Consider the following 17,458-nt stretch of genomic DNA (forward strand, 5'->3'; position numbering starts at 1 on the left):
TAGCCCACATCTATAAAGCTGCATTCCTTCTTCTGTGAAGATGCCTCTTGAACTGTGGGCACATAAATTCCGAAACGTCGGCGCATGTGTGCGAGTGATTAAACAATAGAATTTACGAGGGAACATTTGATTCGACAGGCATTAATTTCCCATTGTTGTGCCCTTCTGTCAGTTCCCTGTGGCAGACATGGATGATCTGATGAAGATAAATCTTGTGTTTTGGCCAAAAGGTGCAAGTCTCTTGACAGACGTGCCTCTCCACAGGCAGCGGGGAGGTCCCAGATTACATTAAGCCTCATTTCCATATAATTGCACTGAACAACGTCGCATACGTTAAGCGTGATTTATGCTTAGTTGCGGTCTCGCAGTCTCGCACCAAAAATAACTGATCTACAAGCTCAAAACGCATTGCAACACAACGCGTTGTGAGTTTGTAGATTTTCAGGTGCAAAACACCGGCGCAAAACCAAGCGTAAATCAGGCGATACTCATGAATATAAACACAAACACGCACGCATGTGAGAAAGCAATACATTTCTGTCCGCTGTGAATGCTGTCTAGGGGAAAGCAGCAATTTTCTCTTTTCTCACTAACATTCATATTCCTGTGTCATTAGCTAGTAGAGTCCAGCCAATAGACAATAGATTATATCCCTGCACATTTCTCCTTCTTATTTATTGCACAGTGCAGTCTTTTAATCCAGCAGTATGCACTCTTGTTAGGGCATGCCAAGAATAAATATAGGGTATAATTAATTTAGGGGAGAATAGTCACCACATAAGAGTGTTTGTGGAGGAAAGAACTGTAGAGTACGGACTAGTCTAGATTTAATTTGAATTGACTCTCTCAGGGTTTGATCACACCTATAGTTTTTCTTTGATCAGCAATACCCTCGCTGCAAATCAAATCAAGCTGAAGCTACGGTGTGCTATGCTGTGATTTATCTTCTCTGGTGCAGCAGGTATAAGGGCAAATAAATAATTGAATATGAGCATCAGGCGATACTGTGACAGGAGTTTGTTCAATATACATACCAAAGAGGCTGTGTGTACTATGTGTGACACTAGGGACATTTTATATGGAAAGATGAGACATTTACAAGTTTTCTACCCAATTAAGGTCGTAGCTCACAGCCATAGCATCTGAAAGTGAATCTTATAATCACGTGTAACCGACAGGGAGTACAAGATGGGTGGAATTAAACCATTTATATCTGAATTGTTCAAATAATATCAAGTGTGCATTACTCCGAGTGGAGTACACCCATGTGACATCTATTGTAAGTAACCTAAAACAAATGTAATTTAGGCCTAATTGATGTAAGCCCAGTAGACGGAGATCTTACCTGAGACGGTCCTGACAACATCTGAGGTGTTCCTCAGGCCAACGAAGGAGAACTGGTAGAGCCTCCAGGAGCGGATGTCCCCAACCTCCACAGAGCTCCTCTTCCACTTGTACACAATCTCCTCCCTGGGGTAGCCGTCTGGATGGATGAGACCAGTCAGAACACAATACAACAAGCAGAGCAGGACAGGATGAAAAATAATATGAAAGCTATGACTGTAAATAATGGTGGTGTCATATTGTTTTGTCAGGGGTTCAATCACCAGCCGAGTCACACCAAAGGAAAGTATAATGCCTTCCTGCTTGGCACTCAGCATCAAGGGTTGGATTGGGTGCAAGTCCCTGACACACTAGAATATCAACATCACAATATGTAAACAGGAGATAGGCTCCTGACCTATGGCCCACGTGTTTCGGAAACCATAGGTTCCCAAGGCTATTTCACAGCATGAAATCAACATGAGACACTGGACAGACAGACATGATGAGTCACTCCGGTCACCGCATAGCGCCTTGCCAAATTCACAGCTTTCCTCTAGAGCACAGTAACATCCTCAGTGTTCAAAGGGATATTTCACTTTCAAAAGGCTTTTGGGAGCACCCTGGACAGTTTTTAAGTTGCTTGATTCAGTATTTAGATATTTGATATTCATTTTATCAGGCACGCCCCCGTACAAACCGAAAAAACACGGCCCCTCACGTATTAGGAGGCCAGGATGAGTCACCAGAACCAAGGACGGGTGTTTTTGATGAATCTAAAATGTTCAAAATGGAGTTTGAAGTTATAATGGGTTTGTATAGGAAGGGGCGTGTCTGATAAAACTAATATCAAATGTCTAAATACTGAATCAAGCAACTTAAAAACTGTCCGTGGGGCTCACAAAAGCCTGAGTAGACGATAAAATGACCCAATTTTTTGAGGAAAGTGAAATATCCCTTTAACTAAGTCAGACAGAGAGTGGAAAACATTTTAAGTTAAGATTTAAGGAATCACAACAAAAAACAGTGTTTCACCAGTGGATTACATTTGATTGACTTTGTTGAAAACCATTAGGATAATGTGCTCAATGCCTACAATATCCCACCGAACAAATCACAGTGGGAGCATGCAGGTATGATGCGGTAAGAAGAGCCTGATGGATTTTATGCCACTGACACTTCTTTTTGGATGACAGAATTAAGACACATTAATCCATGAAAAAGGTGTACAATATACCCTGTGGCTATTCAATTACTTTTTTGTTCTCACCACGTTATGTTGCAAGAAACGGAAATTGGCAATTAGGTTAGTTATTACTGCGACTGGATATATTAGTAAATTCAATAAAAAGTGAGAACCTCTGCCATCAGCAGTGGTCCTGAATTTAAACGATTTCCAGAGAAGTCTATTTTGATTTCAGTGGAGTGGACAAGAACAAAACAATACAATAGAATTAAATTCCAAGCAGCTCTGCGGAGCATCTCTAGCTGAGTGTGTAGAGAGGGCCTCTGGCAATTCGAAGGTCACCGGTTCGAACCTCGGCTCACCCATCTACGAAAGTGTCCAGTAAACTCTTTAACAGCTCCCCACAGAGCGCTCATCAAAAAGCCATATCTCAGCAAGCCATCTGCTGGGGTGAATGCAGAAAATGTGATCATAACCCCCTCCCCCAGGGACGATTACTATACTCCATTTTCCCCTGTTGTTTGCAGCCAGAGAGCCAAGTGAGTTGGTTTACATAAAGCACATCAACTTTCCCTGTCGAACACTTCACTGTAATGTCTTGTTTTGTTTGTTTCTTTTGTTTCTTTGTTAGATTTTTTAATCGAAGTGATCTCTGACACCACATTAATGTTGGACCTCAGATGCGCAGAGGATGGAAGGCATCCCATGCCCATTACCCACATTAAGCCTAGCTAGCCGGTGAGCCAATCAAGCATTCTGCCCCTTTAGTCTGCCAGTGCGTCTAGGACACAGTGTCTGGATGTTCTTCTGTTAATCCACTAAGACCGGGAACGCATCTGTGTCATTTTAAGATGTATTTGGCCATTCAAAAATAGCAGATCTACAAGCTCGAGCTTGTAGATCTGCTATTTTTGAAAAATCGTGAAAATTTGTGCAAATCCTTGAATATATATATATATTTTTTTAACTACATTTTAACTCAAGTCTTTGCTTCTGGGGATCCCTGGAACAAAACTTTTTAATTTCAAGGACCACCCAAAATGATATGTATTTGGCCATGGACCCCGATCTCCAAATATGTTGTTCCAGGGACCCCCAGAAGCAGAGATTTGAGTTAAAACGTTCCCTTCCTTTACCAAAATGTGAAAATATATATATTCAAAGATTTGCACAAATTTTCAATTTTTTTCATAAATAGCAGATCTACAAGCTCATAGCGTGGCACCGGATTGCATAGCTAAAGTATAAAGACAGGGAACGCATAACACAGATGCATTCCCAGTCTTAATGGGTTAAAAATAATGCTGCTGCAAGGGACATTTTAAAAGCAGATTTAACTGTGTGGTTAATTGTACAAACAAAAAGGACGTCTACATAGTTTGTGTAATCACGCAAAAATACCCCATGAGGAAGAGTCGAAGATAAATGAAGCTATTCACTGCTTTTGGAATTATTTGAGAGTCTGTCAGGGAATTGAGTGTGGTGCCAAGTCCCATCAACCCAAAACAAACAAAAGCGTCCCTGCCGTTCTGTCGTGAATTTCATCGCAATTGTAACAGCGCAAAAAAAATGACTTCTCTGATGGCGTGCACGGACGCAGCAAGAGCTAAAGCCTTCGTGTGAAGTATTGTATTAAAAAAAGAGTGCCATCCTTTTGGGCCGACAAGAAGCACAATTCTCAGCATGCGCCGAGAAAATCATGTCAAATGGTGAATTGCCGCATCCCGCTGATCTCTGAGATTGAGCTCGACTGACACATCAACAGATTTTTCAAGAGTGCTGAAAAACATCTGTGCTTTTCATCCATTTTTAAATGCCTTTCTCTTGTCCTGTTTTTGAGCCCACAATTTCCCCTTTCTCTTTGTAGTTGCACTGCAGCTATTTAGGAAGCTATTCTCTCTGGAGAATATCCAGTGGTGCCTTTGCCCTGTAGCTTTCTTGGCAAAGCTCATTAGCATAAATGAACCCTTTTAATCCACTCCTCACAAGGAAGAACGGCTCCTTGTGGGTCTGTCGCAGTCTTAGACAACTTCAGAATAATACCGGCCGAGCTGGAGGTATGGTGGATAATATGACTTTGACAAACAAACACATTCTCTTTTTTTTTCAATTTAGCGTAGCCAATGATTTATTTATTTTTGACTCTTTTTTCCCGCCCAATTTAGTCATTATGCTAACAAATTCCTCCCCACGCTTGTCTGCGTTGTTGTCACTGCTATTGTATCCTACTGTCTCACCTGCTAGCAGGGGTGGGAAAAGTACTCACATTCTTTACTTGAGTAAAAGCATCAATACTGCAATGTAGAAATACTCTGTTACAAGTAAAAGTCTGGCATTCTAAATTGACTTGAGTAAAAGTGCAAAAGTATTGGTATCAAAATGTACTTAAAGTACCAAAAGTAGAAAGTACTCATTATGCAGAATGTCCAATTTGACGTTTTCAAATGTATACAAAATCTTTTGAAAATAGCAGATCTACAAGCTCACAATGCGTCGCGATGCGACGCATTGTGAGCTTGTAGATCGGCTATTTTCAAATGGCCGAAATGTATATAGGGCTGAGATGGGTAATGCATGTTTTGTAATAATAATCTATATCTAACAAAGTAAGTAGTAACTAAAGTTTTCACATAATTGTAGTGGAGTAAAAGTGCAATATTTGCCTCTGAGATGTAGTGGAGTAGAAGTAAAAGTACAGAAAATTGGAAATACTCCAGTAAAGTAAAAAAAAATACCTCAAAATTGTACTTGTACTACAGTATTTGAGTAAATGCACTTAGTTACTTTAACTGCCTGCCAGTGAGGAAGTATAGCACCTCCGTCTTGTCTTACTCCTCCTGTTCGACATCCCCCGGCTGACAGGCGCCACCCCAGCCTCCCTGAACACGGCCGATCGTGTTCGTACAGACGCTCCGTCAAACTGAATGCACATTGGCACCGTGGCGAATTCGAACCCCTAGACTCGTTAAACAGACACTTTCACAAAATGGATACAACCGAATCAATTCGTTCCAAGGTGATCTAATTGTTCCGGTTACACAATCTTCAATATCTCTGCCCGACAACAACCGATCTAACACTCACAGGCCTCTGGTTTGAGAGTGATGAACTAGCACACTCGCCCTACTAATTACCCCGGTGCTGTGTTTTCTCTGTTCTCTCTTTCCAAACGCAAACCGTAACGAGATCTCCCATCCGTCAGCGCTGAGATTGCTAAACATTGCAAGTCTTTCCTGATGTGTCGTGATATTCTGCTGATGTTTATGTTTGACTGATGACAGCATTATCTAAACAGGAAACACATATTATTCATGTCCCCAGCTTTTCCCCTTTATTTGGAGAGAGACGATACGATAATACTTTATTGTCAGCTCACGCTGAAATTTGTCTTGCGACAGCAGTTGTAAATACTGTACTGTAGGGTGCACAGACCGCTGTTAAATATGAATTGAAATATGCATCAAAGGCCAGTGTTCTTGTGGCAAGTTTCCCTTACATTTTTTTATTTAGGAAAAGTGTGTACATCCTACCACATAGTTCCACCTTAATACGGAACATTTTACAACAACCTTGGTAAAGGATGAACATCTTGAAAATTGTAACCCTTCCCAAAATACCATCCTCTTTTTTTCCCCCGTTTTTTAACACAGAGTTGTCCCTTTTCATTAGGTTCAGCTTTTTGAGTCCATTAGTAGCAGTTTACTCATTCTGCTGCTGTGTCAAACCTCTGAACCCATCAATTGGACTGCCGATAAACATTAAAGCTACCGCCCTCAAACTCAATCTGTTTGATTTCATTGAGATATGCAATATGAAGACTTTAAGTGTGTGCAGTTCCTTTTAATATGATCCAGTTAAAAATATCACTCCTCTGTACCTCAGTAGTGGGATTATGTTTTGGAGTATATTTTCAAATTGTAAATTTTTTTGATGATTTAAAAGATTAAATTAAATGTAAATGTAAGTGCTGATATCGTCTGTACAGTAGACTGTAAGACTAGACACGGACACAACCAATTATAAACGTTTTCTGAAGGTGTGAACTTTCCCATGGCCTACCCAATTACTTAACAAAACCTTTATTTTAAATGGCGAATTCAACTCAATCAGGGACAAGCCTAAGTAGCAAAAACAGGCATGATTTCTGATAAATGGCACCTACTGTATAATGATGACACGTGTGTGTGTGTGTGTGTGTGTGTGTGTGTGTGTGTGTGTGTGTGTGTGTGTGTGTGTGTGTGTGTGTGTGTGTGTGTGTGTGTGTGTGTGTGTGTGTGTGTGTGTGTGTGTGTGTGTGTGCATATGTGAGATAGATGGAGGCGGAGAGAGGAAGTGTAATCAGCATATGGCGAGACTTACAGCTTGAAAACTCCAGGGGACATGAGTGTTCATCCATTGGGAAGTTGTTCAGTTTAAGCTGGCACTCGGCATCGATGGTCAGCCTGCAAATACAAAGACAATACTGTATCCACTGGGCCAATTATTATTATTATAATAACCACTTAAACCCTCTCGTCTTAGTGAAACAGACTTGAGTTACAGGTGCTGTAGTCAGACCACGTTTTTCCTGTCTAGACCAAATCTCTTCGCCAAAAAAGTAACCATTTTGAGCTTGTAGATTGGCTAATGGCTATTTTTGCAGAATGTTCCTCCCAGAACAGGCATGCTGGGGTTAAAGTGGTATTAATATGAAAACGTACGTCAGCAATAACAATTCATGCAGTTGCTATATAACACAGAACACATAATCTATGCTATTTGGGGGAGAAAAATCCATCAAGATTGATTGTTGCCTTACATTGCTCCACAGAGAATCAGCTCCCCGTAGGACATGCATTATTAATTAATGTTCCAATTAATGGCATTTTCTGTTTTTCTACCAAAGCTTCACACTCCAGGACACTTGAAGTCATTAGACTCCCCCCCCCCTTAATGAGAATGTGACCTTAACTGACTTTACCCATCCATGCACTGGCTACTGTCATGTATCATTGTGCTGTGAGACAGAGCGGCCGTCCTAATTAACCGTTGGTTGGACTCCAAGTTCCTTCTAACTAATGAAGTTGTTCTGTGAGGGAGAGCATCCATCATGGCTTGATTGAGTCTCTTACGGTTCTCTACGTTATTATTATTGATGATGCACTCTTAACTTAAGGCCTGGTTTATATCTCGTTGTACCACAGTGTCCCGCGTCGAAAACAGGCCGATCTACCGCGGCACACCATCATTCATACGACCGCGTATGAATCCAGCTTAACATTACAACAAGGTCCCAAAGTCCTACAGTACCTGTTTCAGCTGAATTAACACTGGTAAAAGTATTTAATAATTAAGAAAAATCTCCAAAAGAAAAATCTCAGTAAAATAAGGTATTTTTGGGTAAACAATAATCATTTTTGCAGACTGGATCAGCTCTATTTTAGGAACAGCGGTTTACGTTAAATGGGTGATAATAAAATGTCTCTGTAATGAACACCTCTATAGCACCCTCGACCCCTGGTCACCGGCACCCTTTTCCACCTTGCCCCGGTTGAGGTCAAAGGACCTGAGCCTTGAGGCACTTAGTATAATTGTCAGTGGCCATAAAGAAATGCCAGTCTGTTTCGCTCACGAGGACAAATCTCTGGCCACTAATAAATGCCAAAGCTGTAGACCATCTAGAAATCTCAGGAGAAATCAGAAAGAGATGTGTATACAGTGGTGTAAAGTAACTTAAGTACATTTACTCAAGTACTGTACTTAAGTGCAATTTTGAGGTACTTTTTTACTTTACCGGAGTATTTCCAAGTGTCTATACTTTTACTTCTACTCCACTACATCGCAGAGACAAATATTGTACTTTTACTCCACTACAATTATTTGAAAACTTTATTTACTAGTTACTTTTCAGGTATAAATTATTACATTATAAAACATACATTAACCACTTTAGCCCTATTTTATACCTAGGCTATTTGAAAATAGCCGATCTACAAGCTCACAACGCGTCGCATTGCGATGCTTTGTGAGCTTAGATCTGCTATTTTCAAACATTTTAGTACTTTTACTTTTGGTACATTTTTATACCAATACCTTTATACTTTGGAATTTCAGACTTTTACTTGTAACAGAGTACTTCTACATTGCAGTATTGATACTTTTACTGAAGTAAAACATTTGAGTCCTTTTTCCACCACTGTGTGTATGTTCGTGCACCGATACCTCTGTGTTTCTGTGGACCCTAGGAAGGCAGTCAGCATGACTAGTCACCTTGGCAGCTAATGGGGCTCCTAATGAAGATGATACATCTTGTGAGACGTTGCTAAACATCTAAGTAGCCTGGTTGGGAAGTATTTTAGCAGAGTACCAATCCAATTGCATTATTTAGCAGTGGTGGGAAAAGTACTACATTTTTTTACTGAAGTAAAAGTATCAATACTGCAATGTAGAAATACTCTGTTTCAAGTAAAAGTCCTGGAATTCTAAATGTAGTTGAGTAAAAGTACAAAAGCATTGGTATCAAAATGTACTCAAAGTACCAAAAATAGAAAGTACTTACTTACTGTGTTATATAGTAACTAGTAACTAAAGTTTTCAAATAATTGTAGAGGAGTAAAAGTACAAAATTTCCCTTTGAGGCATAGCGGAGTACAAGTAAAAGTATTGGAAATTGGAAATACTCAGGTAAAGTACAAATACCTCAACATTGTACTTAAGTACAGAACTTGAGTAAATGTACTCCAATTCAAAAATAGCAGCTCAAAACGCGTTTTGAGCTTGTAGATCGGCTATTTTTGCTACTTTTTTGTGACTTAGAACAGGCCCGACAGTATATGCAATGTTGCCCTCTGGAGTGAGTGTGTAAATATAGTGGCCCTCTCCATCATCAAAGTTGCCCACCCCTGTTCTAGTCTGTGTCAGCGTCTTCAATACACTGTACTGGGGAATAGTCGACTAATCAGTCGAGGGGTGTCTGAATCAACTGCCAATCTCTTAGTGGAATTTCTCTTATGAAATTATTTGAATTATTCGACTCAGAGATTGGCCTAGTTTGTTATATTAATTAACTAATAGTTTGCCAAAAATAGGATATACATCATTATGTATTGGGAGAAACCAAGCAAGTATATGTTAAATCAGACAATAAGCACCCCTACAGCCCAAATGGAATGTTCCTCTATTGCATAACATATTTTTTTGCATGATTTGACTGAGAGATTGGCAGTCGACTGCATCTCAGTCGAATCATGCAAAAAAAAAAATCAGGCCAATCAGATTCAACTAAATCCTTAGTCGAGGACAGGCCTACTGTGCTGTATAATGTACATGGGCTATTGTGTCTTCGAATGCTACAGACAGTCTGTAATTCTGCCCGGTAAAAGCTGAGAAGCTGTCATCCTGTCTTAAGACCAGAAGGTATTTTTTTTGACCAATCAAAATGCTGTTCATGAACATGTATTTTAAAATGTCTTATTATAATAATATATAATATATTTTTGAATTTCCATTTCGGCTATAAACGGCTAGAGAGGCTTAAACTAAATTGGATTCCAGTAGGAGTTATTTAAGTGACGGCAAATGACATGTTATCCCATTTATTTTCTATTTATTTTCATAGTTTCTGAAGTACGCGTGGGTCGTGAGAGCCTAGATAGAATGTCTAGCATGAGGCTTAATTGCGTCTATTTCAGGGTCCGAAAGATATCTACCAGGGCTTGTGTTATAGTCTGTATGCGATGCTGCCATGGGGTCTTAAAGATATCTAGCAGTGTTTGATTTATAGTCTTTATACTATGCTATTTGGGGGAGAAAAATCCATTCAGATTGATTGTTGCCTTACATTGCTCCACAGAGAATCGGCCCCCGTAGGACATGCATTAGTCTGTATGCCGCGGGGCATACAAAAAGCCTTCTTAATGTTTCACCTCAGCGTGTAGAGTATTCGGCCGTCGTTCCAAATACGGAGCATGCGATTAGGTGTGGTGATCCAGTGGGCGTCTGCCTTTTTGGAGTTCCGGAAGAAGGTGTCGGGAATCCAGATTTTGCCCACCATGTTGCTGTTTAGGCGTAGCACCTTCATCGTACTGTTGAACCTCAACCTTCTGTCGTACCAGGTCTGGGCGAAAAAGATGTCGATGGTGTACTCCTGATGGTGGAGAAAACAGACATTGTAGAAGTAGCAATTAGTCGTTTAAAATGGCAAAAGGGCAATTCATAGTCTCTAGGTGTTGCATACATAGACAGGCTACTGCTGGGGTCCATGTGAGCTAAAATGACGCAATAGTGGACCTCAGCATACAGTACGTCCGCCTGCATGTCTGCATGAAGGTTTATCACTGTGCATAACTAGCGTTCACGTACCAACAGGGCTCGCCACATCTAGTATGCACTATCGCAGTCAACCTCACACTAATTGCAACGAAAACAAACTCAACTGATTTTGTGTCCTGAATGAGAAGAAAAAAAGTTTTAAGGAATTGCATGAAGGGAAAATCCTGAAATTCAAAATGGCCGCCATCACACACTTTGACTAGCACCGGCATATCCCATGAGCCGAAGGGACAGGAGCAAAGTAGTATAGATGGGTCCCATAAGCTGGATGGACAGCTTGCACCCATTTGGTTATAGTTCCAGTCCATCGGGATGCATATCTCAAACATACCCTGGAGTGACGATTGCTCTGCGATCATGAATTTACAAAAATGACATTATTGTCATTGACCGATTGGGTAAATATTCAGTAATTGAAGTCCTTCGTCTGCTGGCAGTGTGCACAAGAATGATGCTGATCCGCCTAATAGTTTTTGAGATTAGATTAGAACACACACACACACACACACACACACACACACACACACACACACACACACACACACACACACACACACACACACACACACACACACACACAGCGAAATGACAACACTGAAACCGAAACTCTAAAAGCACTCTGAGAGTGTTAAACAATCACTCAGCTATGGGAATGATGACTTAACAGACGACAAAGGAAACCTGACTCGGAAATAATAATTCGGGGGCGCCTTTTCCTCAGTCCACAGCTTTCCTCAGCTGTGAAATCCCATTGTCCGCGCTAAAGAGACCATCCGGATGCCCTCAACCTGAAAATTAAATCATTGTTCAGGTGGGAAATTTGCTAGCTCCTTTTGTTTGACTACAGTATTATCTAACCTCACAACAACACCCTTGAAATGCTTTGTCCTCAGTCCAACAAAACCTCTCGTGTTCTGCCCCTCCCAAGAACTGTGTTGCAAAGCCCATAGGAAGGATCAAAAGTCTTGTCAACAGAGGCAGAGGTAACAGAGAGAGAGAGAGAGAGCTGTCAGTCTTTCTTATTTATTCCCTGATATTTATGGAACGGTTCGGCCTGGTGGCTCACACAATGAAGAACAGGGTAAGGAGAAAGTCAGGGGATTTGTATGCGGGAAGAGCCATTAACTTCCTGGCAAAGCTTACAGTGTATAGTCCAACGATAAAGCCCAAATCTGCACCAAAAAAACTCCTTAAACGAGATTTGAAGGTTGAAATTTGACAGTTGAAATGCAAGGCTTTTTTCTCTCCCGCCTGTCCTGTCTCCACTCACTGTCACTGTGGAATAAAGTGGAAAATGAAAAAGGATAATCTTAAAAAATAATAATTCACAGTGGTGTTCATGCTTTGATGCACCCATAACCCGCCCCGCCCCCTCCGTCAGGCACCGTCGCTCTATTCCAATATCCAATATAATCCCTTCCTCTTCCAAACAATCTGCTGTCCTCACCGCATTTGTCATGTGATTTAGCGTGAGCGCAGCCAGGGCAGCACCGCTGATTACATCTGAAAGCAGAGCAATCAATCAACCCTTTCATGTGAGCAAACGGGCGTTGACGCTAACGTACGATCGTAAGCAGGACTTGCTCACACATGTACATGACATTCATACACACACACGCGCGTGCATGTGCGCATGTGCGAGCACACGCCCCACACACACACACACACACACACACACACACACACACACACACACACACACACACACACACACACACACCCCACACACACACACACACACACACTGAAATATTTATTTATGTCCACATAAACAGAAGTACAAGAATGCCTTGTACAAAGGACATAAACACTGCCAGTGCAGTCAGATAATGGGAAAACAGCCAGTTACAAAGTGCATATAAGGCAGAACATTGTTACATACAAAAACGATTTTTCTTTAAAAATGCCATTTTGACTCAACCTGCTCAGCTAATCTAACCATAACCTAACCCTAAACTCAACATCCTGATCCCTCACCCTAAATCTAACCATAACCTTAACCCTAAACATAACCCCCAATTGCCTAATCCTTACCCCAACCTGAATCAATTCATAACTGTAACCCTAACTTTTTTTTTAACCATAGGCTACCAACCATACTTTTCCTCATGGAGACAAAACAAAAGTCCAAAACTAGGACCTTTGACACCTACAAAGATAGTAAAACATAGTGCACACAATTCATGACCATGTATAAATGTGTGTGAACAGATACTGTACAGTACAAACCCACACACTTCCTGTTTATGTATGGGTTGAATGTGATTACAGTAGAAGCATGCAGATCAAAACAATGATCCTCTCTGAACTCCCCCAGACAGCCATTGACTGGAGAACGCTTGTTTTTCTTTACGTGATAAATGATCTTCGACGCGCACAGCCATCGGCTGCTCCCCATGGCCACACACTTGCCTATAAGCGCCTCTCGAGATACATGAACTACAGCTCGACGCACAGACTGAGTCAAATTAGATTTTACACATTTATTGCAGTGGTGGAAAATATTTTACTTAAGTAAAAGTACCAATACAGAAATACTGTTACAAGTAAAAGTTCGGAATTCAAAGTTTACCTGAGTAAAAGTACAAAAGCATTGGTATCAAAATGTACTTAAAGTATCAAAAGTAAAAGTACTCGTTGTGCAGAATACCACTGGATAGAGCATACAATAGAGAGTATGCACATGCATCACTTTTCCACCGGGACACGCCCCCCTCATCTAGACTGGGTGGCAAAACATTGAGCAGCATGGAGCATTGGGGTTCGGAAGCGCTCATTGGAAATCACTCAACGGTCCTGCGTACCACCTGTTTCTAAATGTCACATAATGCAGGAGGCAGCGGGACGTTGGGTTATTGAAAACGAGCGCTTCCAAACTCTGACACAATAATCACCTGCACGGAATGTATTGACAGAAAGTAGCTCATAACATGTCTACGGTGGATTTTTATGAAACAAAAACTTTGCAGATAGAAAGAGGATAATTCAAGCTTTATGTACACGTACAGCTTCCATGTTGGTGAGTTTAACATCGTTTAATACAATCATATAGGACTTTTCTGTTTGGATGTATGGGCTGTCAAGGCCAGAAAATAGTTTTTTTGCCACTCTGTAGGCTTCCGGGTACGATGATGTCACGCACATAGCCTCTATTACGCCGAATTGCAACGTGATTGGAAATATCAGACAGCTAGAGCTGTGAGACGGTAATAGAATACGATGCGACCCTTCTGTGACGCACGTTGACTGCAGTGCTCGCTCTGTGTATTTCCCTCTCACTCTCACTCTCTCTCTCTCTCTCCTTTTCTCTCTTCTAATCTCGCTCCTCAACCACCACCCCTTATCCGTAGCCTATTTTTAGCATGGATGCAGCTTAACTCCGGTACGCTAACCTGTATTCTCGTCTTCAAAGTCTAGAAATAGGATAAGGGGTGGCGTGTAGCACGGTGTGTTCATGAGGCTTTCATGTGAACGGCACCTCCCGGGGGATTCAGGACAATGGAGCCTGTTCCTCACCGCTTGGCGGTGGTGGAACGTAAACTTAGCACTTTTACTCAATTACTGCATTAACTCTTTGACTGCGGACGACGCGATAACGCGTCAAGTGCTACTTTGTCCAGTTGGCCGTCGACGCGCTCGACGCGCTGGACGCGCGTTCATTGTTTAATCTCTGATTGCGCTATGCTGCTTAATATTCAATGTTATTCTCGTGTTCCACTTACTTCACGGACATCTACATCCGGTTTCATGACCTGGATTCCGTTTCCGGTTTTTGATTCTTTTCCCCAGTCATTTTCGTCCAAAATAGGTAAATAAACGGTCTTTCACACGGTATGACGGACAAACGGACAGTTTCTCTTCTATAATCTATGGTCTGGGTGACGATCAGTCATCGCCGTCGTGTCTCACATCGTAATTTTGGCGATCAAAACAATCTGGGACAACGTCACATCCGTTTTCATGTTTTTCCCTGTCTAATCTATCAAGAAGGGTGAGAGAGACCTAACGACCTGATCAAGCAGTCATGTGCTGCACTCTAGTGGCGGATTTGTGCTGGGTCTTTATATTATGTGCCCTTAAATTATTTTCATGAGAAAAATTCAAAATATAAAAATAAAAAAACACGAAAATTGCTGGCACTGGGGGAGTACTTTATGAAAATACTCTGGCAGTCAAAGAGTTAAGTACAATTTGGAGGTAGTTTTACTTTACTCAAGTATTTTCCATTTTATGATACTGTATACTTCTACTCTACTACATCTCAGAAGCAAACATAAACATACCCGGAGTATAAAATACTCGCTTTTACCAGCCTAGGTGCCCAGACGGTTACGCCAACCGTCTGGGCCATGGTATCGATACTTTTACTTAACACATCGAGTGCCATAAACGGTCCGGACCGTTTTTGAGGATCCAAACGAGAAGTGCCGAAAACGGTCCGGACCGTTTTTGACCCAATTCTATTTTTATACGAGTGGCCCACGTGGGGCGCTAAAACGAAACTTTGACATCACCCAAGGAGTTTCTGAGAAGAAGAGGCTGGATGTGGCTCCATGTCAAAAATCCTTCCGGTCGGCGTTTTCAATGTTATCTCCTTGACTAAAAGCTTAATATCTCCATTTCTTTTTAACGTGGTGGAAACGAGCCGTTTTCGATCGGCGATCACGCTGCAATGGAGGATCGCGTTGGAAATATTATTGTTCCAAGCGTTAGTCGGGACCCTCCGCCGTCTCGCACGCACGCTTTGTTTACATGCACTTCCGCGTCGGGGCTTCTACAGCACGAAACGTATAACGCAAGTGGATGGAAGAAATGCAGGCACTCAACGTATAATATTTTAATAAACCTCTGGTACCCAATGTGTTAAGTAAGAAATCGAATGTAATTTATGATAAATTGTCAATTCTGCAGAAAGCTTAGGCACTGGACTTATAGCAGGTACAGATGCATTCATATTAGTCATCTGTGTTTATTATATCAAGTGACTATAGCCATTAAAATAAAGTGTAATAGAGAAACTTCACCCATCATCCGATTCTTTTTACAAACATCAGTTTCATTGCATTGCACTTAAAGCACCACGTTCAACTATCAACCCAATAGTACTCAGCACAGTTTGACTAGATTAGGGTGAATAAAATCTATACTGTATAACAAGTGAATACATTAATATTGTATTATTTCAACATGACAACATCAGAATACTAAAATAACTTTTATTCATTTGTATAAATATATGTTGTATGAATTGGTACACAGACTTTAATATAATTGCTATTATTATTTAAAAACAAGTTATTCTCGTTTATTATCGTTTTGGGCATTTTTAAGCCTTTAATTGACAGTGATAGTAGAGATAGAGACGGGAAATGTGGAGAGAGAGAAGGGAAATGACAATGACTCAGCCAGTAGGAATGGAACCGGGGAGTCGCTGATCAGGGCATTGCATCCATGGGGTGTGTATGCGCCCTAACCACTTGGCTATCAGGTTTGCCCCTACATATTACTCCAACATTATAACATAGACATTAAAGACCCCAAAAAGTACTTATTTTCTATCAATTATACACCCCATGAAGCCTTGAAATTCATGGAGACTCCACCGGTCATCAAATTATTGGCTTAGGAATGCGACAAAAAGCGACGAAAAAATCTCCATGAATTCAAAAATAAAAACATTGGGGTGTGTAATTGATAGAAAATAAGTCATTTTGGGGTGAACTACTCCTTTAATGTCTAAAGTGACAGCTATTTTTTTTTTTTCTCTGAAAGAATAGCTGTCCCCTTTGTGATAATCAACAGAAACCCCATTCAAAGACTTAAATTACTAGGTTATACCTTACTATACAACAGTGGTTCTCAAACTGTTTCATGACAAGGACCCCCAAAATGATATGTATTTGGCCACGGACCCCCATCTAAAAATATATCAGACGACTTTTCGAAAATAGCAGATCTACAAGCTCATAGCGCGGCACTCGGTGCCGCGCTATGAGCTTGTATCTCTGCTATTTTTGAATAGCCAAAATATAAAAGGTTAAAGTGGTTAAAATTATTGTGATTCTATGTTACACATTTTGCTGGGGACCCCCTGGAACCCCCCAAGGACCCTTGGGGGTCCCCGGACCCCACTTTGAGAACCACTGCTATACAATACTTAATAATAACCCTCAGATCCCGATTTGAATTTAATTTCTTTATGTAACATTTATAGAAGCGCATTATATAAGCCTCTAAGCTGCAATGTTGCTCTACAACAATACTTATTGGTAATTCAGTGTTACTCACCATGTTGATAGCGTTCACCGGACCAATGCTGTTGACGAACATATCCGTGTGTATCACCGTCGGCTTGACTGCAAAACAAGGAACAAAGGAGGCTGTTTTAGAGATTAAGTGGTCTTGTCATGCCATATCTGCTGCTTTATTGCGTATTGATTTCAGGGAGCGTATGTATTATTGCTGCTGCCGCGAAGATTAATTATCGTCATTATCTGCATCGTTATCGCCATGATTGTCCTCATCACTAACCGCTTCACTATCGATAATGATGAAAAAAGAAAAGCAAAAGAGGAATCAGTGGTGGGAAATGTACTCAAATGTTTTACTTGAGTAAAAGTATCAACACTGCAATGTAGA

The 17,458-nt window shown here is 40.9% G+C and overlaps 1 protein-coding gene across 5 annotated transcripts in view; it reads right to left on the reverse strand.

Annotated features, from left to right (window-relative positions):
* gabrg2 (gamma-aminobutyric acid type A receptor subunit gamma2) overlaps positions 1–17,164 on the reverse strand; it is a gene marked incomplete at both ends in the record, with an annotated part of 66,682 nt that extends 49,518 nt beyond the window's left edge. For 3 of the 5 annotated variants that reach the window (XM_080435240.1, XM_080435238.1, XM_080435239.1), the window contains 4 exons: positions 1,346–1,483; positions 6,869–6,951; positions 10,414–10,634; positions 17,108–17,164. In XM_080435240.1, the coding sequence (XP_080291366.1) occupies positions 1,346–1,483; positions 6,869–6,951; positions 10,414–10,634; positions 17,108–17,149 (484 nt within the window). The remainder of the gene's footprint in view (positions 1–1,345; positions 1,484–6,868; positions 6,952–10,413; positions 10,635–17,107) is intronic. The other 2 variants (XM_080435237.1, XM_080435236.1) reach the window with 1 other exon arrangement.
* Between the last annotated feature and the right edge of the window lie 294 nt (positions 17,165–17,458).

This window comes from Gymnoscopelus braueri (assembly GCF_963280865.1).
Source record: "Gymnoscopelus braueri genome assembly, chromosome: 8".
Taxonomy (NCBI): Eukaryota; Metazoa; Chordata; class Actinopteri; order Myctophiformes; family Myctophidae; genus Gymnoscopelus; species Gymnoscopelus braueri.